At 52.5% G+C, this 27,828-nt stretch overlaps 1 protein-coding gene across 1 annotated transcript; it reads left to right on the forward strand.

The window, feature by feature from the left end:
• The first annotated feature begins 823 nt into the window (after window positions 1-823).
• Window positions 824-27,264, forward strand: LOC148645804 (uncharacterized). Its single transcript, XM_088611873.1, has 40 exons — window positions 824-1,034; window positions 1,638-1,763; window positions 1,948-2,065; window positions 2,916-3,054; window positions 3,143-3,253; window positions 3,420-3,489; window positions 3,588-3,725; window positions 4,240-4,404; window positions 5,174-5,268; window positions 5,346-5,472; window positions 5,579-5,834; window positions 5,969-6,021; window positions 6,113-6,213; window positions 7,187-7,338; window positions 7,449-7,587; window positions 7,855-7,965; window positions 8,302-8,481; window positions 8,642-8,881; window positions 8,988-9,144; window positions 9,280-9,408; window positions 9,582-9,732; window positions 10,536-10,579; window positions 10,735-10,944; window positions 11,421-18,830; window positions 19,106-19,329; window positions 19,727-19,901; window positions 20,247-20,485; window positions 20,722-20,905; window positions 21,346-21,607; window positions 21,710-21,888; window positions 22,245-22,314; window positions 22,562-22,674; window positions 23,324-23,364; window positions 23,497-23,619; window positions 23,845-24,004; window positions 24,050-24,912; window positions 25,091-25,219; window positions 25,723-25,762; window positions 26,006-26,129; window positions 27,051-27,264. The coding sequence occupies exons 1-40, from the start codon at window positions 962-964 to the stop codon at window positions 27,262-27,264; spliced, it is 13,635 nt and encodes a 4,544-aa protein (XP_088467999.1). The 5' UTR covers window positions 824-961.
• The last annotated feature ends 564 nt before the right edge of the window (window positions 27,265-27,828 follow it).

Consider the following 27,828-nt stretch of genomic DNA (forward strand, 5'->3'; position numbering starts at 1 on the left):
TCTGAGTGACCAGTGTGTCTGAGTGACTAGTGTGTGTCTGAGTGTCTGAGTGACCAGTGTGTCTGAGTGACCAGTGTATGTGTGACCAGTGTGTGTCTTTGTGATCAGTGTCTCTGTGTGTCTGAGTGACCAGTGAGTGTCTGTCTGAGTGACCAGTGTGTGTCTGTGTGTCTGAGTGACCTGTGTGTCTGTGTGTCCTACTGACCAGTGTTTCTGAGTGACCAGTGAGTGTCTGTCTGAGTGACCAGTGTGTGTCTGTGTGTCTGAGTGACCAGTGTGTGTCTGTGTGTCGGAGTGACCAGTGTGTCTGAGTGACCAGTGGTTGTTTGTGTGTCTGTGTGACCAGTGTGTGTGAGTGACCAGTGTGTGTGTGTGACCAGTGTGTCTGAGTGTCTGAGTGACCAGTGTGTGTGACCAGTGTGTCTGAGAGTCTGAGTGCCCAGTGTGAGTGAGTGACCAGTGTGTCTGAGTGTCTGATTGACCACTGTGTGTGAGTGACCAGTGGTTGTTTGTGTGTGTGAGTGACCAGTGTGTGTGAGTGACCAGTGTGTCTGAGAGTCTGAGTGACCAGTGGTTGTTTGTGTGTCTGAGTGACCAGTGTGTGTGAGTGACCAGTGTGTGTCTGTGACCAGTGTGTCTGAGTGACCAGTGGTTGTTTGTGTGTCTGAGTGACCAGTGTGTGTGAACGACCAGTGTGAGTGAGTGACCAGTGTGTCTGAGTGTCTGATTGACCAGTGTGTGTGAGTGACCAGTGGTTGTTTGTGTGTGTGAGTGCCCAGTGTGTGTGAGTGACCAGTGCCTCTGTGTCTCTGTCCAGAGAGCCCTGTGTGAGCAGATCCTGTCCAGCCCAGCCTTGTCCTCCTGCAGTGCCCTGGTGCCCCCGGCCTCCTTAGTGCCAGCCTGCGTGTCGGACGTGTGCCAGTGCCCACAGAGGAACCAGTCCCACTGCCTGTGCGCCACCATGGCCGAGTACTCCCGCCAGTGCGCCCACGCCGGGGGGCGCCCCCAGAACTGGAGGACCCCCAGCTTCTGCCGTGAGTGTGCTGGGGATCTGAGTGCACGTAGGAGCAGTGAGACAGGAGCCCCAGCTCCGAGCCTGCTGCCCTCCTGGAGCAGGGAGCCCCTGTGCTGCAGAGGGCAGAGATTCCAGCATCCTGCAGCCCAGAGGAGCAGACAGGGCTGGATCTGACAGGACTGAGTGTCAGTAGGTCAGAACATTCTCACTGAAATTGAAGTTTCACACTTCAATGACAGCAATGCAGGATCAGAACAATCCAGTGACAAGTGTGAGGAGACTGTGAACTGTCTGCAAAGAGCAAACTGGGATTGTCTGCTTGAACCTACCTGTCTACCTGTCTACCTGTCTATCTGTATACCTGATCCATCCTGTATACCTGTCTACCTAAACTCTCCTGTGTACCTGAACGCTCCTGTCTGCCTGAACCAATGTGTCTACCTGTGTCCCTGAACCTGCCTGCCCTGCTGTCTTCCTCTATACCTGATCCTACCTGTATACCTGATCCTACCTGTATACCTGAGCCTACTTCTCTACCTCTGTGCTTGAACCTGCCTGTCTACCTGAGCCTGCCTGTCCTCCTCTGGACCTGAAGACCTGTCTCCTCCTGTCTTCTCTGCAGCCAGGACATGCCCCCGCAGCATGGTGTACACTGAGTGTGGGAGCTCCTGCACGGCCACCTGCTCCAACCCCACTGGGGGCAAAATCTGTACCAAGGAGTGTAGGAGCGGCTGTTTCTGCCCCCCAGGTAAAGAGACCCTCCATCCCAGCATGCAGCTGCAGGAATCAGGACTGACACCATGGATTTCAAATCAGATCATTCTTATCTGCTGTGTGCTGGGAGAACAAGTGTCCTGTCAATGTGCAAGAAACCCCCACAGCCAGCTTGCCAGTTCACCCGTCTCTCACGGACACTGTCCCCTGTCTGACAGGTACTGTCCTGGACGACATCACCCACAGGGGCTGTGTGCCGGTGGAGCAGTGCTCCTGCACTCACAATGGCAAAGCCTTCTCCTCAGGGCAGTCCTACAGCAGCGCCTGTCGCAACTGGTACGCCTCTCACTGCACACTGTACAACACTGCACTGCACACACATAGCTGAACACCACCTGTACAACACTGTACTGCACACACACAGCTGAACACCAACTGTACAACACTGCACTGCACACACACAGGTGAACACCAACTGTACAACACTGCACACACAGCTGAACACCACCTGTACAACACTGCACTGCACACACACAGCTGAACACCACCTGTACAACACTGCACTGCACACACAGCTGAACACCAACTCTACAACACTGCACTGCACACACACAGCTGAACACCACCTGTACAACACTGCACTGCACACACACAGCTGAACACCACCTGTACAACACTGCACTGCACACACAGCTGAACACCAACTCTACAACACTGCACTGCACACACATAGCTGAACACCACCTGTACAACACTGTACTGCACACACACAGCTGAACACCACCTGTACAACACTGCACTGCACACACAGAGCTGAACACCAACTCTACAACACTGCACACACACAGCTGAACACCAACTCTACAACGCTGCACTGCACACAGAGCTGCACAGCAACTGTACAACACTGCACACACAAGGCAACAGTATGCAACACACATGAACGACACTCTGCACACATGTTCAGTCAACAACAGCATGAATGGGACTCTGATCCTCTTCTCTCTGCTCTGTGTCCCCCTGTGTGTCTCTGTGTCTCTCTGTGTCTCTACTGTATGTCTCCCTGTGTGTCTCAATGTGTACCTCTGTGTCTCTGTGTGTCTCTGTGTCTCTCTGTGTCTCTATGTGTCCCTGTGTCCCTGTGTCTCTGCGTGTCCCTGTGTGTCCCTGTGTGTCTGGGCTGTAGCACCTGTGTCGGGGGACAGTGGAGCTGCCAGGACCTGGACTGTCCTAGAACCTGCTCTGTAGAGGGAGGCTCCCACATCACCACTTTCGACGGGAAGCCCTTCACCTTCCACGGAGACTGCTCCTACGTCCTGGCCAAGGTGCCTGAGCAGACAGCTGCGCCTGCGCCGATACCTGCCCCTCTGTGTGCCTCAGCAGGGCCACCTGACCGTCTGCGTCTCCCCACAGGACTGCTCTGGCGGCCAGTTCACCCTGGTGGCGGAGATCGTGAGGTGTGGGCTGACGGAGACCGAGACCTGCCTGAAGTCGGTCACCCTGTCCGTGTCCGGCACGAGCACGGTGAGTCCTCAGAGACAGGCCGCGCTCATGCAGAGAGACGCCCTGCCGCCTCTTGGTGGCGCAGAACGAGCGGCTGTGTTGTGCCCAGTGGGCGATGAGCCCCGGCCTGGCGCTGGGGTGGCAGGGAGGCAGGTGCCCCTCTGACGTGTGCGTTGTGCCCCTGCAGGTGGTAGCAGTGACGCCCAGCGGCTCCGTCCTGGTCAACGGGATGCTGTCCCAGCTGCCAGTGGCCACCAGTGAGCTGCTCTCCTCTCCTCTGCTCTGCTCTGCTCTTGTCCTTGTGAGACTGGGCGAGGGCCCGTGTGCTGACGCAGCCTGTCTCTCGTCCTCACAGATAACCTGACCGTCTTCACGCCCTCCTCCTCCTACACTGTGATCCACACCAGGCTGGGCCTGCAGCTGCTGCTCCAGCGCTCCCCCCTGCTGCAGCTCTACGTCAGCCTGCAGCCCTCGTACCGGGAGCAGACCTGCGGTAGGACAGCCGCCTCGCTGTCCCTCTGTCTCTCTCGGTGTCCCTCCTGTCGGCCTCTGTCTCTCTCAGTGTCCCTCTGTCTGCCTCTGTCCCCTCCTGCCTCTCTCTGTGTCCCTCTGTCTGCCTCTGTCTCTCTCAGTGTCCCTCTGTCTGCCTCTGTCCCTTCCTGCCTCTCTCTGTGTCCCTCTGTCTGCCTCTGTCTCTCTCAGTGTCCTTCTGTCTGCCTCTGTCTCCTCCTGCCTCCCTCTTTGTCCCTCCTGTCTGCCTCTGTCTCCTCCTCTCTGCCTCTGTCCCTCTGTGTCTCCTCCTGTCTCTCTCTACCGTCCTTTGTGCCCATCTTGTCTCCCTCTGTGAACCTCCCTTCTCCCTCCTGTCTCCTCCAGTTTCCCTTGGTCCTCTCTCTGTCTCCCCCTCTGTCTCTCTCTCTGTTCCCTCCTGTCTCTCCCTCTGTCTCCCTCTGTCTCCCTCTGTCTCTGAGTCTCACGGTGTCCTGCCCCTCTGCTCTCTGTCCCAGGGCTCTGTGGGAATTACAACGACGTGCAGACAGACGATTTCCAAGCTCCGGGTGGGATTGTGGAGGGGACGGCCTCAGCCTTCGGCAACAGCTGGAAGAGCAGAGGCAGCTGCCTGGACGTGAAGGACAGTTTCGAGAGCCCCTGCAGTCTGAGCGCGGAGAACGGTACGCAGCTCCTGCCCCCTGCTCACCCGCTGTCCCACACACACGTGGTACCAGCGCCCAGACCCCCTGAAAAATCGGAATCGGATGAAACTCCTCATATTCTGGTTCCCAGCTTGGCTTCTGGCTCGTGCTTCTTGGGCAGTACATAGAGTAGCTCCAGCCACTGAACCTCTCGGAGACATCTGAGACATCTGAGCTCTGTGCCTGTGTGTTCAGTCAGGCCTGGTCTCTGAGCTCTGTGCCTATGTGCTCAGTGAGGTTGTGTCTGTGAGCTCTTTGCCTGTGTGTTCAGTCAGGCCTTGTCTGCGAGCTCTGTGCCTGTGTGCCCAGTGAGGTCTGTGCCTGTGTGTTCGGTGAGGTCTGTGCCTGTGTGTTCAGTCAGGCCTGGTCTGTGAGCTCTGTGCCTGTGTGCCCAGTGAGGTCTGTGCCTGTGTGTTCAGTCAGGCCTTGTCTCTGAGCTCTGTGCCTGTGTGCCCAGTGAGGTCTGTGCCTGTGTGTTCAGTCAGGCCTTGTCTGCGAGCTCTGTGCCTGTGTGCCCAGTGAGGTCTGTGCCTGTGTGTTCAGTCAGGCCTGGTCTGCGACCTCTGTGCCTGTGTGCTCAGTGAGGTTGTGTCTGTGAGCTCTGAGCCTGTGTGTTCAGTGAGGTTGTGTCAGTGAGCTCTGTGCCTGTGTGCTCAGTGATGTCAGTGTCCAGTGTCCTCAGCGTGGCTCAGGGCAGATCTCAGTCATCAGGCCTCTCTCTCACCTGCTGCTGTGCTTCCCCTCACAGAGCAGTTTGCCAAGCGCTGGTGCTCCCTGCTGTCCCAGAAGAAAGGTCCTTTCGCTGCCTGTCATGGTGAAGTCCTCCCCGATTCCTACGAGAAGGTACAGCAGCTCCTCGCTCACCTCTGTCCCCTGCAGCTGCTCCCCGACCCCCCTAATACCTGCTCCTCTGCCCCCAGAACTGCATGTACGACAGCTGTAACTGTGAGAAGAGTGAGGCCTGTATGTGTGCTGCCATCTCCTCGTACGTCCGTGCCTGTGCTGCTAAGGGGGTGCAGCTGGACGGCTGGAGAGCCAGTGTCTGCAGTAAGTGTCTGCAATAGCCAGGGACCTGGGAGCTTTCAGGGCAGGAAGTTCAGACACCTGAAGGGAGTGTTCCTGTGACTGAAACCCTGGTTCTCCCTTCCTTCAGCCAAGTACTCCAGCACCTGCCCCAGGACTCTGGTCTTTGGCTACAGCATGACCAGCTGTAATCGCACCTGCCACTCCCTCAGCCAGCCTGACCCCACCTGTAGCGTCCAGTTTGTGCCTGTGGACGGCTGTGGCTGTGCCAAGGGGACCTACATGGACGAGGAGGGCAAATGTGTGCCAGCTTCACAGTGCCCCTGCTACTACCAGGGCACAGTGGTGCCAACTGGCGAGACCGTGACCAGGGACGGGACTCTGTGGTGAGTTCCTGTCTGCCGGAGGGGTCTGAGAGGCACATTTCCACAGTGCACTGCTGGGAATCAGAAGATGAATTTGCTGCTCTTGCTTTGATCCAAGAGAGTGATGGTCTTGATGATCTCTGTTCCTCTTTCAGCACATGCAGCAGGGGAACACTGAACTGCATGGGGTCGACCCCCCTGAAACCAGGTACTCTCCTCTGGACTGAAATGGTTCGTGAGACTGTGGCTAGATTAAGCACAAGGAACTAAGCGGCCTCTTGCCTCGCTCTCTCCTCCAGAGTGCACGAAGCCGATGATCTTCCTGGACTGTTCCAAAATTCAGCCGGGCTCCCCTGGAGCGGAGTGTCACAAGAGCTGCAGGACACTGGACACCGACTGTGTGAGTCACCGCAGCCCTGTGACACACACTATAGTGTCGCTCCGAAAACACACTACACACACAGCACTGTGTCACACACTATAGTGTCGCTCTGAAAACACACTACACACACAGCCCTGTGTCACACACTATAGTGTCGCTCCGAAAACACACTACACACACAGCACTGTGTCACACACTATAGTGTCGCTCCGAAAACACACTACACACACAGCACTGTGTCACACACTATAGTGTCACTCCGAAAACACACTACACACACAGCACTGTGTCACACACTATAGTGTCGCTCCGAAAACACACTACACACACAGCACTGTGTCACACACTATAGTGTCGCTCTGAAAACACACTACACACACAGCACTGTGTCACACACTATAGTGTCACTCCGAAAACACACTACACACACAGCACTGTGTCACACACTATAGTGTCACTCTGAAAACACACTACACACACAGCACTGTGTCACACACTATAGTGTCGCTCCGAAAACACACTACACACACAGCACTGTGTCACACACTATAGTGTCACTCCAAACACACACTGCACACACAACATTGTCACACACACTGTACTGTCACTCCAAACACACACAGCACTGTCACACACTGTACTGTCACTCCAAACACACACAGCACTGTCACACCAAACACAGACTGCACACACTGTACTATCACACACTGTACAGTCACTTCAAACACACACAGCACTGTCACACCAAACACAGACTGCACACACAGCACTGTCACACACTGTACTGTCACTCCAAACAGATACAGCACTGTCACACACTGTAATGTCACTCCAAACACACACAGCACTGTCACACACTGTACTGTCTCTCCAAACACACACAGCACTGTCACACCAAACACAGACTGCACACACTGTACTGTCACCTGCATTCCACTGCCCTCTAGGGGTCATCCTGTCCTGGCTAATCCTGACCCTGTGCTCCCTGCAGATCAGCACACAGTGCATCTCTGGCTGCATGTGTCCAGAGGGCCTGGTGTCCAACGGCAATGGACGCTGTGTCCCCGTCTCCCAGTGTCCCTGCGTCCACAACGGACTGGAGTACAAGCCTGGGGAGAAAATCCAAGTCGGCTGCAACACCTGGTGGGCTGACCGTTGTGTTTTACCTGCAACTCCCCTTTCACAACAATGACACAACGTGAAGCCATATTTCAACAATGCTGCATTAAAAATGTCCCCTCTCCTGTTTCCAGCACCTGCAATGCCAGGAAGTGGCAATGCACGGACAGGCAGTGCCAGGGCTCCTGCACCATCTATGGAGATGGGCACTACCACACCTTCGATGGGAAGAGGTTCGACTTCAATGGCGAGTGTGAATACACCCTGAGTCAGGTATGCACTGCGCCGGGGAGGGGCCCCAGAGTGGTCCCCAGTCCGAAGAGAGAACCACCAGGACCCTCCTTCCTCCTTCCAATCGCCCGTTTCCCTGCTTCTGCGACACGGGGAGTAAACTCTCTAGAGTCGGACAGCCTCACACACGAGCAGAGACCCGTGAATCTGACCTCCCACCTGCGTGTTGCCCCAAAAGTCCCCGACTCAGGCAATGTCCCACAGGCCACCCAGGCTGTGTCTCTCACCCCTGCTCTCTCCTGTGTGCAGGACTACTGCAGCAGCAGCCCAGACAATGGCACCTTCAGGGTGATCACTGAGAACATCCCCTGTGGCACCACTGGGACCACCTGCTCCAAGGCCATCAAGCTCTTCCTGGGGGTGAGACTCCGCTACCCTGCCTGCAGCTCTCAGGGGATCATAACTGTCCCTCCTGCCTGGAGAACCACATCGCCACCCTGAGGACAGGACGCCTACAGCTAGACTTACCCCTGTTCCCTTTCTACTTCCAACTCACTCTCACACTGTCTCATCATTTACACACCAGAGCACGAGTCTTCATGGGAAGTGGGTTAAATTAACTGTGTGGAGGTGCAGCCGGATACTTCTAAGCCAGACACTCTGATGACATCTCCCCCTCCTCCCAGAAATCATCAGATTGCTACTGTCTGTGCTGACTGCAGTTCTGAGTAACGGATCGGCATGTTGCTCCTGCAGAAAAACGAGCTGCGTCTGTCTGAGGGGCGCTACGAGGTGGTAACGAGAGACACTGGCGCCGACGTGCCCTACAAGATCAGCCACATGGGCATCTACCTGGTGGTGGAGGCAAGCAATGGGCTGATACTACTGTGGGACAAGAGGACCAGCCTGGCCATCAAGCTCAGCCCCTCCTTCAAGGTAAAGAGACCCACAGAGATCTCACTATGCTCACGATGAGGAGCCAAACACAGGGCTTTCAGAAATGAACATACCACAAAATGCCCTGGAAAATCTGAACAACTCATTGTCCCTCCTCTCCCCTCTCTCCTGCTCCTTCTCTCATCTTCTCCCTTTCCAGGGTAAAACCTGTGGCCTGTGTGGGAACTACGATGGCAAAGGGAGCAATGACTTCACCGTCATGAGCCGGGAGCTGGTGGTTAGCGCCCAGCAGTTTGGGAACAGCTGGAAAGTGTCTCCCAGCTGCCCAGATAAGACTGTGGAGAAGAACCCCTGCAGCTCCAACCCCTACAGGAAGTCCTGGGCAGAGAAACAGTGCAGCATCATCCAGAGCAGAGTGTTCACAGCCTGCCACTCTCAGGTACTGCGATCACACTGGAGCTGCAGGCAGCCCAGGGCAGGAGAAGATGGGAAATCATCATACTGTATGTGAGAAGTGAGACATCTCTGTGTCCCCCTGTCTGCAGGTGGACCCCACTCCGTACTACGACGCCTGTGTGACGGACTCCTGTGCCTGTGACAGTGGAGGAGACTGCGAGTGCTTCTGTACAGCTGTGGCTGCCTACGCTGGGGCCTGTAATGCAGCTGGGGTTTGTGTGGCCTGGAGGAGCCCCCAGATGTGCCGTGAGTACAGTTAGAGAGAACAACCTGTGCTAAAGCTGTCCTAACTCCCCTCCAATGTGCACCAGCAATGATACAAAAGTGCACGTAGAACTGCAAGGAGTTCAGCTTCTGTTACTCTCTCTCTCCTTCCCCCAGCTCTGTTCTGTGACTTCTACAACCTCCCTGGAGAGTGTGAGTGGCACTACAAGCCCTGTGGCTCGCCCTGCATGAAGACCTGCAGGAACCCCTCAGGGGAATGCTCCAGTCAGATCCCAGCCCTGGAAGGTAGGAACGTCACTCCAGAGCCTTTCAAAGACTCTAAACAAAAGGTGCAGAATTGCTGGTTAATGATGAGTTTTATCTCATGACCTCTGATCTTGCACGGATGTTTAAGCAAAGAAACCTGTTCATCCTCAAACCTCTAAGCTGGTGTCCCTCTGTCCTACTGTGGTGAACAGGCTGCTACCCCAAATGTCCCCCCAAGAAGCCCTTCTTCGACGAGGACTCGATGCGCTGTGTGGCCAGGAGGCAGTGCGGCTGCTACGATGCCAATGGGAAACGCTACAGCAATGGAGAGAGAGTGCCGTCCACAAAGAACTGCGAGGCCTGGTAAGACTGGCAGGAGCAGCCCAGCTGTGGGCACAGACAGGGTTGTTGTCATGAAGCCAGTCAGCCCTGCAGCAACATGGATGACATGAGCAGCTTCTGTGTGAGTCTCTGTCTTTAGATCAGCAGCTGCTTTGCTGATTACAGAATTGCTAGAACTTCACCCCCTTTCAGGATATTTCTCCCAGGTGACCAGGAGGGAGAGACATGGGAAGGTGACCAGGAGAGAAGGACGTTCAGACTGGTTTAATGTTCCAGCAGGAATTTGTCACAATGCTAAATATAACTGGAAACATGGAAGTCATTCAAAATGTAAACATAAGATGCATTCCATCTAGTGGGTGGAATTATAAGACCAGTCAGACCATGCCAAACACTCCTGTAAGAATAGCTCCTGTTCAAGGTCAAACCTAAGGATTTTCTGAATCACACAGACCGATCTCCTTACTGAAGACAGACTACAAAATAACATTCAATCCTTAATAGGAGGCTCTTTCTTTCACATCTCTTTCAAGATTTGACTACATATGAACATTAGGAAAATTATAGAAAATGACAGATTTGTTTTTCATCACATTTGTTGCAGGATGTGGTGTGAAACAGACAGTTCCCATACAGGAATAAAGGAATCTGTTCTAATTTTTTTTGCTGTAGCAACATTACATAAACCTTGAAATGAATATATTAAGAGCTTATACAGAATAATGTAAAATCTGCTTAGACCATCAGAAAAAAATAGTTCTTATTTCTATTTCATATTTATAGATGGAATACTTTCATGTTTGCTTCCTTCTTATTCTCTGCAGCTATTGCTCAATGAAAGGAATACAGTGTTCTCATGAACCCAAAGGTGAGTAGAGGCCATTCATTCACTTTCGCTTCATGCAATTAAATAACGAACACACTCACCACACAGGCACCGTTTCCAAATTGGATTGCTTCAGACACTGTGCACTGTTTGGCATCACATGTCTCTTGAGCTGTCGTATTTCCCTTTGACTCCAGAATGCAAGTGTGTCTACGAGATGCAAGAGTACCCGCTGAACGCTGTGATCTACAACACCACCGACAGTATTGGAGGCTGCATGTCGGCCGTCTGCGGACCCAACAGCACGATCCAGAGACGGGTGTGGCCCTGTGCCATGACCACTGCAAAGCCCACAACCCCCTTCCAGTTCACCACAAGACAGCCGGCCTCTACCACCTCAGGACCAGGTGAGGACCAGGGGTCTGCAGCAGCTCCTCTAGAACCAGGAGAGCAACAGAATCCATTGAGCTGCAGGCTCAGCTCCTTCATGGGGCCTCTTCACAATCTGCAGGCGAAGTGCAGGGGTCTGGGAAAGTGTTTGAGTCCTGACTTTTATTACAACCTGGAGATTCACTACATTATAGTTTGCTTTACCTTACACATTAAAAACAACAGATGCTTGATCTAGAAAACCAAATATCTGATGATAATGGTAGACCATGATATTTCTGTAATTAAGGGAGTTCTCTTTTGTGTAAATTATTTGGGTGTTTATGCTTCAGAAACTGATCATAACTATTCTACAGTGTGAAAGAAGTGCAAAGCACTTTCTAATTTCTCACTTTCATCCCTTCAAAGTTTTATACCAATTGTTCTGACAAACCTTTTCCTTAACCCAGGTTCATATTATAATGAATGCCCTTTACCCCGCCTTCCTTCACAGCTACTTCTGCAGGACCAACAAAAACCTCTGTTGCTCACTGTGAAGAGGAGACCTGTGAGTGGTCAGTCTGGTACGATGTCCACCAACCTGATATTGTGAGAAGCGATGGAGACTTTGAGACTTTCACAGCCATCCAGGAAAAAGGCTACTCCATCTGCAAGACACCCAGCGACATACAGTGCAGGGCCAGCAGCTACCCAGACACGCCACTCAGTGACCTCACCCAGGTGGTCCAGTGTGACAAGTCCGTGGGCTTGGTCTGCCGCAACTCTCAGCAGTTCCCTCCCTTCTGCTACAACTATGAGATCCGAGTCCTGTGCTGCAGCTACAAGCCCTGCCACAGCACCACCCCTGCCCCCACAACATCCACTCCTCACAAGTCCACCGTCTCCGGCACCACTAAGTATACCACCAAGCCCATCAAGACAACTGCCTCCTCCAGCACCAGGACAACCTCCGCCCACACCAGCAAGCTCACAACCCCTGGGCACACCAGCAAGACGGCATCAACGAGGATGACGCCCACGCAGGCACATACCCGGACCACTGAGACGACCCCAGTCAAACTGAGCACTCCTGCTCCAACTCCACTCACAAGAACCACCAAGATCGCATTCACGTCCAGCAGCGTCCCCACCTCCCTGTCCACCAGCTCCCCCACCACCTGCAAGCGCCAGTGTCAGTGGTCCCAGTGGTTCAACACCCATTTTCCCACAGTGGGCCCCAGTGAAGGAGACTTTGAAACGTACGACAGGATTAAGGAAAGCGGAGGAAAAATCTGTGGTCAGCCAAGCCAGATAGAGTGCAGTGCGGAGAATTTCCCCAACAAGAGCATAGCGGACGTTGGACAGGTCGTGCAGTGCAATGTCTCCCAGGGTTTGCTGTGCAGGAACGCGGATCAGAGTGGACGCCTGCCGCTCTGCTACGACTACAAGGTCAGGGTGCTCTGCTGCAGCCTGTACGAGTGTGAGACCACAGTCGCTCCGCCCACATCCAGCAGAGCATCGCCAACTACCACAGGATCAGTGAAAAGCACCACTCGAGGCACCACAACATCCACCTTTGAGGTCAGGACAGGAAGCACCACTGTTCCCAAGACCGGAGGGCTTGTGTCCACGTTGATCCCAACAGTAACGAAAACATCTGCTCAGACCTCTCAGACAAGGACAACTACAGCCCGGACAACTAGGATTCGGACAACATCAAGCTACATTTTGGATCTAACAGAAACCATGCCCGACCTGACACTACCTCCAGACTTCACCAGGACCACTACTGAAAGAACCACCAGAGAAACAACCTCCAAGAAAACGTCTCCAGAAACTCTCCCTTACGCCTCCACAAAACCCCTGTCTACAACCACTAGCCAGGTGACAACTTCTCTGAAAACCACTCCTGTCAAGACCACCGTCACTCCCAGAACCACAACTAAAGTCATTACAGGATCAACCACCAGGGCTACTTCAGGTCCAGTAACTTCCAAGAGGACCACAACACCCAGAACATCTACATCTCCTGGAGTCACCAGAACGACACATCCAGGACACAGTACCCGTGTGACATCAATGCACCCAGTAAGTCACAATAAGACTACAGCCTGTAAGCCCTTGTGTAGGTGGACGCAGTGGTTTGATGTCAACAAGCCCTCAGCATCATCTGGAGGAGATTTTGAGAATGTCACTGGAATTAGCAAAGCTGGATTCAAGGTGTGTGTGAATCCCAGGAACATTCAATGCAGAGCTGTTGATTTCCCCAAGACAAAACTCTCTGAGCTCAATCAGAACGCGACCTGTAACCTGAAGGGTGGACTAACGTGTTACAACCAGAAGCAGCCTGGCCCACAGAAAATGTGCCTGAACTATGAGGTGAGGTTCTTGTGTTGTGACTCATGTGAGAAGACCACAGCTATACCACACACCACAAGACCTACAACATCCAAGACAACACCAGGCAAGACTTCAACATCTTCAGCAATCTCCAGAACAACAGGTCCAGCTCAAAGTACCCGGGTGACATCATCCCTCCCAGTAACAACCACAAAACCCCAGTCCACAACTCCCACTCACCTGCCAACTTCTCTAAAAACCACTCCTGTGAAGACCACCATCACTTTCAGAACCACAACTAAAGTTATTACTGGATCAACCACCAAATCCACTTCAGGTCCAGTAACTTCCAAGAAGACCACAACACCCAGAACATCAACATCTCCTGGAGTCACCAGAACGACACATCCAGGACACAGTACCCCTGTGACATCAACGCACCCAGTAAGTCACAATAAGACTACAGCCTGTAAGCCCTTGTGTAGGTGGACGCAGTGGTTTGATGTCAACAAGCCCTCAGCATCATCTGGAGGAGATTTTGAGAATGTCACTGGAATTAGCAAAGCTGGATTCAAGGTGTGTGTGAATCCCAGGAACATTCAGTGCAGAGCTGTCGATTTCCCCAAGACAAAACTCTCTGAGCTCAATCAGAACACAACCTGTAACCTGAAGGGTGGACTAACGTGTTACAACCAGAAGCAGCCTGGCCCACAGAAAATGTGCCTGAACTATGAGGTGAGGTTCTTGTGTTGTGGCTCGTGTGAGAAGACCACAGCTATACCACACACCACAAGACCTACAACATCCAAGACAACGCCAGGCAAGACTTCAACATCTTCAGCAATCTCCAGAACAACAGGTCCAGCTCAAAGTACCCGGGTGACATCATCCCTCCCAGTAACAACCACAAAACCCCAGTCCACAACTCCCACTCACCTGCCAACTTCTCTAAAAACCACTCCTGTGAAGACTACCATCACTTTCAGAACAACAACTAAAGTTATTACTGGATCAACCACCAAATCCACGTCAGGTCCAGTAACTTCCAAGAAGACCACAACACCCAGAACATCAACATCTCCTGGAGTCACCAGAACGACACATCCAGGACACAGTACCCGTGTGACATCAACGCACCCAGTAAGTCACAATAAGACTACAGCCTGTAAGCCCTTGTGTAGGTGGACACAGTGGTTTGATGTCAACAAGCCCTCAGAATCATCTGGAGGAGATTTTGAGAATGTCACTGGAATTAGCAAAGCTGGATACAAGGTGTGTGTGAATCCCAGGAACATTCAATGCAGAGCTGTTGATTTCCCCAAGACAAAACTCTCTGAGCTCAATCAGAACGCATCCTGTAACCTGAAGGGTGGACTAACGTGTTACAACCAGAAGCAGCCTGGCCCACAGAAAATGTGCCTGAACTATGAAGTGAGGTTCTTGTGTTGTGGCTCGTGTGAGAAGACCACAGCTATACCACACACCACAAGACCTACAACATCCAAGACAACGCCAGGCAAGACTTCAACATCTTCAGCAGTCTCCAGAACAACAGGTCCAGCTCAAAGTACCCGGGTGACATCATCCCTCCCAGTAACAACCACAAAACCCCAGTCCACAACTCCTACTCACCTGCCAACTTCTCTAAAAACCACTCCTGTGAAGACCACCATCACTTTCAGAACCACAACTAAAGTTATTACTGGATCAACCATCAAATCCACTTCAGGTCCAGTAACTTCCAAGAAGACCACAACACTCAGAACTTCAACATCTCCTGGAGTCACCAGAACGACACATCCAGGACACAGTACCCGTGTGACATCAACGCACCCAGTAAGTCACAATAAGACTACATCCTGTAAGCCCTTGTGTAGGTGGACACAGTGGTTTGATGTCAACAAGCCCTCAGCATCATCTGGAGGAGATTTTGAGAATGTCACTGGAATTAGCAAAGCTGGATTCAAGGTGTGTGTGAATCCCAGGAACATTCAATGCAGAGCTGTTGATTTCCCCAAGACAAAACTCTCTGAGCTCAATCAGAACGCGACCTGTAACCTGAAGGGTGGACTAACGTGTTACAACCAGAAGCAGCCTGGCCCACAGAAAATGTGCCTGAACTATGAAGTGAGGTTCTTGTGTTGTGGCTCGTGTGAGAAGACCACAGCTATACCACACACCACAAGACCTATAACATCCAAGACAACGCCAGGCAAGACTTCAACATCTTCAGCAATCTCCAGAACAACAGGTCCAGCTCAAAGTACCCGGGTGACATCATCCCTCCCAGTAACAACCACAAAACCCCAGTCCACAACTGCTACTCACCTGCCAACTTCTCTAAAAACCACTCCTGTGAAGACTACCATCACTTTCAGAACCACAAATAAAGTTATTACCGGATCAACCATCAAATCCACTTCAGGTCCAGTAACTTCCAAGAAGACCACAACACCCAGAACATCTACATCTCCTGGAGTCACCAGAACGACACATCCAGGACACAGTACCCGTGTGACATCAACGCACCCAGTAAGTCACAACAAGACTACAGCCTGTAAGCCCTTGTGTAGGTGGACACAGTGGTTTGATGTCAACAAGCCCTCAGCATCATCTGGAGGAGATTTTGAGAATGTCACTGGAATTAGCAAAGCTGGATTCAAGGTGTGTGTGAATCCCAGGAACATTCAATGCAGAGCTGTTGATTTCCCCAAAACAAAACTCTCTGAGCTCAATCAGAACGCGACCTGTAACCTGAAGGGTGGACTAACGTGTTACAACCAGAAGCAGCCTGGCCCACAGAAAATGTGCCTGAACTATGAAGTGAGGTTCTTGTGTTGTGGCTTGTGTGAGAAGACCACAGCTATACCACACACCACAAGACCTATAACATCCAAGACAACGCCAGGCAAGACTTCAACATCTTCAGCAGTCTCCAGAACAACAGGTCCAGCTCAAAGTACCCAGGTGACATCATCCCTCCCAGTAACAACCACAAAACCCCAGTCCACAACTCCTACTCACCTGCCAACTTCTCTGAAAACCACTCCTGTGGAGACCACCATCACTCCAAGAACCACAACTAAAGAAGGAGAAACTAGCCATGAGGCAAAATCTACTTCAGCTTTTGTGACCTCTGAGAGGACAACCACACCCAAACCATCAACTCTTCCCACAACTGCCAAAACTACAGGTCCGGCTCAAAGTACCCGCATGACATCATCTCTCCCAGTAACCACCACAAAACCCCAGTTCACAACACCTACTCACCTGCCAACTTCTCTGAAAACCAGTCCTGTGGAGACCACCATCACTCCCCGAACCACAACTAAAGAAGGAGAAACTAGCCATGAGACAAAATCTACTTCAGCTCTTGTGACCTCTGAGAGGACAACCACACCCAAACCATCAACTCTTCCCACAACTGCCAAAACTACAGGTCCGGCTCAAAGTACCCGCATGACATCATCTCTCCCAGTAACCACCATAAAACCCCAGTCCACAACTATTCACCTGCCAACTTCTCTGAAAACCACTCCTGTCAAGACCACCATCACTCCCAGAACCACAACTAAAGTCATTACTGGATCAACCACCAGGGCTACTTCAGGTCCAGGACACAGTACCAAAGCAACATCATCGCACCCAGTAACTGGAGCGGTTGTGTCCACTGTGATCCCAACAGTAACGAAAACATCTGCTCAGACCTCTCAGACAAGGACAACTACAGCCCGGACAACTAGGATTCGGACAACATCAAGCTACATTTTGGATCTAACAGAAACCATGCCCGACCTGACTCTACCTCCAGACTTCACCTGGACCACTACTGAAAGAACCACCAGGGAAACAACCTCCAAGAAAACGTCTCCAGAAACTCTCCCTTACGCCTCCACAAAACTCCTGTCTACAACCACTAGCCAGGTGACAACGTCTCTGAAAAGCACCATGGAGACAACGCAGGTCGTGAAAACTACAAGTGAAGCAGCACATAGTAACACTGTGACAACATCCACAGCAGTTCCCATGAGTTCACAACGATCTACCGCAACAACCAAAACAAGAACTACAGAGTTTACTACTGAAAAGAAAACAACTGAAAAGCCCACTTCTGGAATACCATCAATAACATCTTCTCATGTGTCTCCTGGACAAACAACTCCTGGAAAGACTACCACTGCTCAGACCACTATTGAAAGGATAACTACAGGACAAACAACACAAAGACAGACTATTGCTACTACAGAGACATTACCTGGATTTTCCACTACTGTAAAAACCACTCCTAAATTTACAGCCTCCACCACAACCCCTCGGATATCCACAAAACCCCAGTCCACAACTCCTACTCACCTGCCAACTTCTCTGAAAACCACTCCTGTGGAGACCACCATCACTCCCAGAACCACAACTAAAGAAGGAGAAACTAGCCATGAGACAAAATCTACTTCAGCTTTTGTGACGTCTGAGAGGACAACCACACCCAAACCGTCAACTCTTCCCACAACTGCCAAAACTACAGGTCTGGCTCAAAGTACCCGCATGACATCATCCCACCCAGTAACAACCACAAAACCCCAGTCCACAACACCTACTCACCTGCCAACTTCTCTGAAAACCACTCCTGTCAAGACCACCATCACTCCCAGAACCACAACTAAAGAAGGAGAAACGAGCCATGAGACAAAATCTACTTCAGCTTTTGTGACGTCTGAGAGGACAACCACACCCAAACCATCAACTCTTTTCACAACTGCCAAAACTACAGGCCCGGCTCAAAGTACCCGCATGACATCATCTCTCCCAGTAACCACCACAAAACCCCAGTCCACAACTCCTACTCACCTGCCAACTTCTCTGAAAACCACTCCTGTCAAGACCACCGTCACTCCCAGATCTACAACTAAAGTCATTACAGGATCAACCACCAGGGCTACTTCAGGTCCAGTAACTTCCAAGAGGACCACAACACCCAGAACTTCAACATCTCCTGGAGTCACCAGAACGACACATCCAGGACACAGTACCCGTGTGACATCAACGCACCCAGTAAGTCACAATAAGACTACAGCCTGTAAGCCCTTGTGTAGGTGGACGCAGTGGTTTGATGTCAACAAGCCCTCAGCATCATCTGGAGGAGATTTTGAGAATGTCACTGGAATTAGCAAAGCTGGACTCGAGGTGTGTGTGAATCCCAGGAACATTCAGTGCAGAGCTGTCGATTTCCCCAAGACAAAACTCTCTGAGCTCAATCAGAACGCGACCTGTAACCTGAAGGGTGGACTAACGTGTTACAACCAGAGGCAGCCTGGCCCACAGAAAATGTGCCTGAACTATGAGGTGAGGTTCTTGTGTTGTGGCTCATGTGAGCGGACTACTGTTGCACCACACCCTACAACACCTGTAGCATCTACTACACCTAAACGCACGACTGCTGCCACTACCAAAGTCATTACCGGATCCCCTCCTGCCACTACTGAGAAGACCACTCCCATGAAGACCACCCGGGTGGTGACCAGCCCCTCGGTGACCAGTGCCAGGACACAGTGTGTCTGCCGCTTCCAGGAACAGAACCTTCCTCCTGGTGAGGCTGGAGACTTTTTGTTATTCCTTGTTTGGGGTCTTTGTGCTTAGTATGCTGGACACATCTAACAACAGAGAGCCTCATTTCTACAAATTTTCCACAAAAGGTTTAAACGATAAGTGCATTTCTTTCTCTCTAGTTTGTTGATTATAAATTGCATTCGGGGGTTTTAAATAGAATCATCTTCCCTCACAAAGTTCACCCCCGTGATGTACACAGACCTCATTCTGAAAGTATTATCAAAAACGACTGTCCATTCGCTTGTCTTTGTTCAGGGAGCACCATATACAATACGACAGACAATGGCGGGTGGTGCTACATTGCTTACTGCAACGCCACCTGTGGGATTGAGAGACACGTTACGGAATGCCCCTCCACTCCCAGTGCCCCAGCCACCACTGCGGAGACAACAACAGGGACCCCCAAGACCTCAACCCCAGGACTACCGACCACCACAGCTCCAGAGAAAGACTGCTCTGCTGTGTTTCCGCCAAGAAAGGTAAGGACACAGCCCAGCCCCTCCAGCGTCTGTGATTCATGCCGAATGTGACCCTGTCTCCTGTCTGTCCCTGAGGCGAGGGTACTGACGTCAGTAATCACAGACAACAGGGCTCTTGTAATGCTGTCATTTACAGTGCTGTCCAGAGTAACCTGTCTATGTACTGCAGCAGACTTACTAAGTAGCTACAAAGGGTTTAGTCCCAGCTCTCCTTCACATCGGAGTCAACAATAAGAGGCAGAGAGAATTGCACCAGCAGGCATCATGGTGTCTAGAGTTTACACCAATAAGACTGTTTCACTGAAACTCCTGCTGCAGGCCCCTCCTTCCTGGGCTCTGTTAAAGGGACTGGAGGAGAACAGTTGTGAAGCGCAAGCCTGTGAACTTGTCCCCCCAGCTGAACGAGACCTGGAAGATAGACAAGTGCACCTACGCCACCTGCGAGGGGCCCAACCAGATCTCCGTGCAGCCCGTGAAGTGCAGCCCGGTGCAGCCGCTGACCTGCGCCAACGGCCGGCCGGCCCACAAGGTGTACGACGCCACGGGCTGCTGCTTCCAGTACGAGTGTGAATGTGAGTCTCTGCTCTGCCCGAGGGCAGGGGTGGGACGCCCGAGACACAGTCATGCCAAGTGTCTCAGAGAGGAGCGTGTTGCTTTCAGCCCATGTATCTCAACACAGGCAGAGCAAGGGCCACAGTCCACAGCAAAGCAACGTTTCTGTACCGGAGCACATGAAGACATTTCAGTCTCTAACTGCTTCCTCGGAGCAGCTCAAATGCAAACGAATCTGCCTGCTGCTGCTGAAACCCAGGAGCCCAAGCAGCTGTGATGAATTGCTCTTCCTCAGCTCTTCTCCAGCTGAGCCTCCTCCTCTTGAGGACCTCCTGTCCTCACCCCCCCTCCTCCCTCTCTGACAGGCGTGTGCGCCGGCTGGGGGTACCGCCACCACATGACCTTCGACGGGACGTACTACCCCTACAGCGGGCCGTGCACACACGTGCTGGTGCAGCAGGTCGCCCCGCGGCTCGACCACTTCCGCGTCTACGTGGACGACGGGGACTGCCACGGCCGCAGGAGGGGGCGCTGCGCCCGCACCCTGCGCATCTTCTACCAGGCCAACGAGGTCACGCTGACCCAGAGGGACCGCCAGAACCTGGTAACCAGCAGCACCCGCTGGCCCCTGCGCCAGCACTGGCCTCTCGAGGCTTCTGTTCCGGCTCTGTGGCCCCAGATCCTTCCTGACCTGGAGCTGCAGAGTCGCATGTTCCTGTCCCCACGTTTGTTCACAAGTGCACTGTAAAAACGTTCAAATACTGTCCGAATTCAGGGTCCTGCTACCCTGACCGAGCGTCGACCCCTCTCCCTCTCTCTCTCCGGTCTGACCTGCCGCAGGTCTTCTTCAACGGCCGACGAGTCTTCCCCAGCCTGTACAGGAGCGGCTTCAAGATCTCCTCCACCGGCGCCAGCCTGAGCGTGCAGATCGTGGACATCAATGTGGACGTGGCGTACGCGGGCATGGTCTTCGTGGTCAGCGTGCCGTACAAACTCTTCTCCCACAACACCGAGGGGCTGTGCGGTGAGTGTCTGCTTTGCTCGGAAAGCACCAGCTGAGGCCAGAGCGTCCCACTCAGTGCCAGTTACCATATGACGTCCTCTGGATTGTAACTAACTCCACCTAAATCAGGGCACAGATAACTGTGTTCTGTACTACTGCTTGATCACCTCCTGCCAGTGCTGGGCAGCTTTTACTGAGTGCAGCAGAATCAAATTGTGGTGTGTGGGATCTTGCAGGACTCTAAGATCATTTTTAGAAAGTCTAAGAGGCCTAGGATTTGAATTGTGTAAGTTAGGCAGAGGCACACTGAGTAACAAAACGCAGCTCTGGAGTGAGAGTGTAGAAACACACAACAGGCAACTCTTCTGATTTTCTCACTTCTCCTGGAGCTGTCTGACCCTCTGAGGGCTTTGACCCTTCCCTTCCAACACCAGTGCTCAAGCGCAGCTCCTCCTCCACAGGCACCTGCACCAACCAGAGGGCGGACGACTGCCAGCTGCCCAGCGGCGACATCGCAGACTCCTGCACCAAGATGGCCAAGGAGTGGCTGGCTCCTGGCCAGAACAAGTCAGCCTGTGAGCAGCCCATCTCCACCACGGCCGCGCCAACTTCACAGCCCACCACGGCGCCAACGCCTTCCCGCCCCACTGGGACCCCGACCACTGTCCCGTCCACCCAGACCACCCCCTGCAAGTCTGCCCTGTGCGACCTCATCCACAGCGAGTGAGTCACCCTGCAGACTCAGCTTGCCCTCACAGTGTTGCTCTGGGGTCGGGGACCTGCTCTGTTGCTTCACGGAGATAAGCCTGCTCCTCTCTGCCACAGAGTCTTCCGGCCCTGCCACGCCCTGGTCCCTCCAGAGCCCTTCTTCCAGTCCTGCGTGGCGGACGCCTGCGAGCTGGGCGATGCGGACGTGGAGTGCAGCGGTCTGGAGAGCTACGCCGCCCTGTGTGCGGAGCAGGAAGTCTGCATCGACTGGAGGACCCACACTGGGGGCCAGTGCTGTGAGTCTCAGCTCGATACTCACTGCTGAAGGACACGGCACTGCTCTGCGCCCATGTTGTCCGGATCAGCCCCTCGTACCTCTACAGGGGCCGTGCTGTTTCCCTGAGCGCCCATCCTGTTACCTAAAAGCAACATCAGTGACCTGTTGAGATCATGCAGTGCCAATTTGATCACACCATGAAAGTGAAATGTTTTGCACCAGATTCTTATCATGAGCAGTGGAATCTGAGTCAGAACTCAAGAAGAGGTATTTCTGGTTGGCAGTGACTTAAGAGGACCTGTCTGCCATGTCTCCTGTGCTGATTTCTCACTGTGTCCTGTCCTATCCTGACACTCTGCTGCTGTGTCTCTGCAGTGTTCCCGTGTCCCAGTGGGAAGGAGTACAGAGCCTGTGGGTCCGAGGTGGAGCTCACCTGCAATCACAGGTACAGCCAGACAGTTCAGGGGCTCCTGGGAATGACAACCTCCTGCAGCTTCTGAGAGAAGGGGCTTCAGTCTCTCCGTCACAGTTTGTCTTTGTCTGTCACTGAGGCACTGAGCTTCTAACTTATATTGTCATGAATTATCTTTCATCGTCTCTAAGATTGCATAGATATTGTGTCAATTGGATATATCCTGCATACATAAAAAACTTTATAAAACTGTTTCTTCGTGTCATCCCTGTATCGAAAGGTATACTGAGGAATTCGTCAGCAGTGATAAGTCTCATCTGGCCGAGGGCTGTTTCTGTCCCAATGGAACCATGCTGTCCAGCCCCCATTCGGATATCTGCGTGTCCTCCTGCGGTGAGCCTGCTGACCGACTGACCCCCGACTCGCTCACAAGACCTCTGTCTTTCTCTGATTGATTTCTGCAGCACAAGTAACACTCAAGGATCTGTACCTGAGCTGTTTGACAATAGGGGCCCACCACAGCCCAATATGAAGCTGCACAGTGTTTCCAGCCTCTAGTACCCCGACATGTGTTCATGCATGACGCAGACATGATTCATGTGTGATCTGATGGATGCAGTCTGCAACGTGATCTGTCCTGTTTCAGCAGTCTGCTTGAGGTGGGGGAGAGGGCTGACTCAAACAGTGAGCTTTGCTGGGGTAACTGATCTGAATGAGGGAGGATTCAAGCAGCTCGTTAGGGACAAAGATGGGGTGGATGGAGATAGTCCACTGCACTGGACCACACTGGGGAAAGTTCAGACACAGGACCTCACAGGCCCACAGCCACTCTGAGTGGCTCCAGTGTGAAACAGAACCAAGACAGAGATCAGAATCCAGCTATGTGAAACTCTTTCAGTTCCCAAGTCACAGAGTCTAGTCAAGGACAAAATTATCCTCATTTTGTACTCAAGATATCCAATATCTAAGATGTCCAGTGCAGGATTTATATGACTGATTGACTGATCTTGTGTTGTTAACGGTGCTCATTCTGCATTTGCAGAGCCCAGGAACGTCTGTGTCCTGAACAACATCGAGTACCAGGTAAGAGAGACCCTCCCCCCTCTTAGGGCCACTCGGAGAGCAGGGGAGGTCTGTGCACCCCTGAACCCCTGGAAGAGCTGCGCGGTGCCGTGGTGAGGATGTGTCACATGTCTCCTGTCCTGTCCTGTGCAGCCTGGGGTGATCGTGCCGGTGTCCCTGTGCGAGGAGTGTCAGTGCACCTCTGAGATAGACCCCTTCACACAGCTGCACCAGATGCAGTGCAGGAAGCAGACGTGCGACAGGAACTGCCCAGCGGTGAGAGCAGTGATACAGCTCTGATGTCTTACTGGTGCGATTGATAGAGAGGAGAACTGGACAGAGCCTGGAAAGTGTGTAGATGAAGGAAGGAGACTCTCAGAGCACAAGGCAGCTGTTGAGCCTTTGCTTGTTAGGGGGCCCCTGCTGGGACTGAAGCCCCTCACACGTGTGTCTCCACAGCACTGCCTCTGCTGTTAACTGTGCTCTTTCCTCAAACCACAGGGTTTCCGATACCAGGAGGTCCCTGGCCAGTGCTGTGGAAAGTGCACCCAGGTTGCCTGTGTCTTCCCCATGCCCAACATCCCGGGCAGCACTGGCAACAGCGATGGCAACACCACTCCCACTGGCAGCACAGGCCACACTGGCAACACAACACCTAAAGGCCACACTGGCAACACAACACCTAAAGGCAGCACAACACCTAAAGGCAACAATGGCAACACAACACCTAAAGGCAGCACAACACCTAAAGGCAACAATGGCAACACAACACCTAAAGACAACATTGACAACACAACACCAAAAGGCAACAATGGCAACACAACACCTAAAGGTAACACAACACCTAAAGGCAACAATGACAACACAACACCTAAAGACAACAATGGCAACACAACACCAAAAGGCAACAATGGCAACACAACACCTAAGGGTAACACAACACCTAAAGGCAACAATGACAACACAACACCAAAAGGCCACAATGACAACACAACACCTAGAGACAACAATGACAACACAACACCAAAAGGCAACAATGGCAACACAACACCTAAGGGTAACACAACACCTAAAGGCAACAATGACAACACAACACCAAAAGGCCACAATGACAACACAACACCTAAAGGTAACACAACACCTAAAGACAACAATGACAACACAACACCTAAAGGCAACAATGGCAACACAACACCTAAAGGCCACAATGACAACACAACACCTAAAGACAACAATGGAAACACAACACCTAAAGGCCACACTGGCAACACAACACCTAAAAGCAACAATGGCAACACAACACCTAAAGGCAACAATGACAACACAACACCTAAAGGCCACAATGACAACACAACACCTAAAGGTAACACAACACCTAAAGGCAACAATGACAACACAACACCTAAAGGCAACAATGGCAACACAACACCTAAAGGCCACAATGACAACACAACACCTAAAGGCAACAGTGACAACACAACACCGAAAGGCAACAATGACAACCCCACACCAACAGGCAGCAGTGGGAATCCAAGTGGAAATGGTGAAAGCCCTCTGTATGAGCTGAAGGTGAGTAAGAGCACTGTCTGATGTACCTTCTTCTCACTGACATTTATTACAATGCTTCTAGTTCTACTGTTACTACACTGCTACAAACTGCTGGGTTTGATACTACTGCCAGTGCTACACCTCCCCCTGGATCTCTTAACACTCATCACAGGAGCACCTCTCCATTCTCCCCTCACAGCCTGGACAGAACATCACCTTCCCTGGAGACAACTGCACACTCTACCAGTGCTTCATGATCAACGGGCAGTACGTGCCCATCAGCACCCGGAAAGCCTGCCAGGAGTTCCACCCTGATGACTGTGTCCCTGTGAGTCTCCTGGATACAAACCTCACTCTAGACTCTACGAATACATTGGGCATCTGACTGTCACTAGGCTGGGCTAATACACTGGGCATCAGACTGTCACTAGACTGGGCTAATACACTGGGCATCAGACTGTCACTAGACTGGGCTAATACACTGGGCATCAGACTGGCACTAGACTGGGCTACAGTAATACACTGGGCATCAGACTGTCACTAGACTGGGCTACAGTAATACACTGGGCATCAGACTGGCACTAGACTGGACTAATACACTGGGCATCAGACTGTCACAAGACTGGGCTAATACACAGGGCATCAGTCTATCACTAGACTGGATTAATATACTGAGAATCCAACTGTCACTAGACTGGGCTAATACACTGGGCATCAGACTGGCACTAGACTGGGCTACAGTAATACACTGGGCATCAGACTGGCTCCTGGCTGGGTTAATGAGTACTGGTGATGTGGCACCATACTGATATAAATCGTTTTCTGTTTCAGGGCACCATTCGCTACACTGACGACGGCTGCTGTCAGATCTGTAAGTACAGCCAGCTGGACACAGACAGGGTTTCACACAAACTGAAAAACCCCTCCTCTCAGGGCTGGAGCGTCTCTCACCAACAGCTGAGGATGTTGAGCAGATAGTCAGATGAAGAAGGGAAGGTGGAGGAGTACGAGGCAGGACTGGGCTTCCTCCTCTGCTGCATGAGGATGTGAGCAGAGCACAGAGCCAGGGCTGTGCTGTCAGCTGAGTAACGATGCCCTCCGTGTGTGTCTGCAGGCGATGAGAAGCCCAGGAGCTGCACTGTGCAGAAGAAGCCCACCACCATCACACACGAGGGCTGTGTGTCCAGCACGACTGTGGAGGTGTCGTCCTGCGAGGGCGCCTGCAGCACCTACTCCATGTGAGTACTGCCCTGCTGCTGGGCCTGGGGCAGGGGGACCCCTAGTGTCAGTCAGCTCCTGCCCTGATCCAGCACACTGTACCCCACTGTCTGCGGGGAAGAGAGACCCCCAGTCTCAGTCAGCTCCTGCCCTGATCCAGCACACTGTACCCCACTGTCTGCAGCGCAGGGAGACCCCCAGTGTCAGTCAGCTCCCTGTTCCAGCACACTGTACCCCACTGTCTGCAGGGCAGGGGGACCCCCAGTGTCAGTCAGCTCCCTGTTCCAGCACAGTGTACCCCACTGTCTGCAGGGCGGGGGGACCCCCAGTCTCAGTCAGCTCCTGCCCTGATCCAGCACACTGTACCCCACTGTCTGCAGGGCAGGGGAACCCCCAGTGTCAGTCAGCTCCTGCCTTGATCCAGCACACTGTACCCCACTGTCTGCAGGGCAGGGAGACCCCCAGTGTCAGTCAGCTCCTGCCCTGATCCAACACACTGTACCCCACTGTCTGCAGGGCAGGGAGACCCCCAGTCTCAGTCAGCTCCCTGATACAACACACTGTACCCCACTGTCTGCAGGGCAGGGAGACCCCCAGTGTCAGTCAGCTCCTCTCCAGTGTGATGTACCCCACTGTCCACAGGCTTCACCTTTATATGTTTTTCGATATTATTTTATTATTATTTCACCTGCAGAGAATCAGAACATCTAAATTCTTTACTGATGTGTCTGAGACAAGAGCTCAGTCCTTCATCATCTCAGACACATGCAGTCCTCGTCCAGTAGGGAACCCCACCCCTCAGTCAGTGCCATCACAGGAACTCCTTTCAGAGTCTGTGCAGTGGAGACCGGTGGAGCCTGTCCCTGTCCATGGCCAGCGCTCAGGTGTGTCCACACTCCCCGCAGGCCCCCAGGCCCTGACCCCCGTGCTGTGTCCCCCAGGTACTCCTCCGAGGCCAACGCCATGCAGCACAAGTGCAGCTGCTGCCAGGAGCTCAGCACCAGCCAGAGGAGCGTGACCCTGCAGTGTGCAGATGGCTCCTCCGTGCCCTACACCTACACCCACATCGAGGAGTGCGGCTGCAAGGACACGCGCTGCCAGGACTCGTACAGCGACCTGCTCCTCGTCACGGCCAGCAGGGGCCATGAGCCATGAGCTTCAGGCTCTGACCCACAGATACATGTCTCATATTTATATCCTCTTCTTGAGTGGGTGATAATGACATTAGCACATCTATAATATAATAAAACAATGTACTTCTAAATATTGCATGTACCATTAGGCCAACGGATATGACATTGATCGTATTTTACTGCGTTTCACATGTGCTTGTATGGAACTTCTGGTAGCTGCAATAAAACTGTAGTGTTTGCATTATAAGTGGGCTTGCTGTGTCTCCTTGAATCTCACATCTGCAGCAGTAACTCCTCCCAGTGTGGCACAGCGGTACCCCCTGTCCACCTTCACACTGGCACAGTCGCCCCACGACTCAGCGCAAAAGGGAGTTTATAACAGCAGGTCGGGAGGGACGACAACAACCAGGTTCAACCAGACTCCGCTGTCAGTGATTAGCAATCGCTCCTGACAGTCCAGTCCTCTCCCGAACGCTACGAATACCTACGAGCTCCCCATCTCTCTCTCTTGCATGAGCCCCGCTGTCTCGCACAGACAGTATAAGACGCTGCCTGAACCTTCAATCAGTTTCCCGTTTGCTGCTCC

Source organism: Lepisosteus platostomus, chromosome 18 (genome assembly GCF_059453375.1).
Source record: "Lepisosteus platostomus isolate fLepPlt1 chromosome 18, fLepPlt1.hap1, whole genome shotgun sequence".
NCBI classification, from domain to species: domain Eukaryota; kingdom Metazoa; phylum Chordata; class Actinopteri; order Semionotiformes; family Lepisosteidae; genus Lepisosteus; species Lepisosteus platostomus.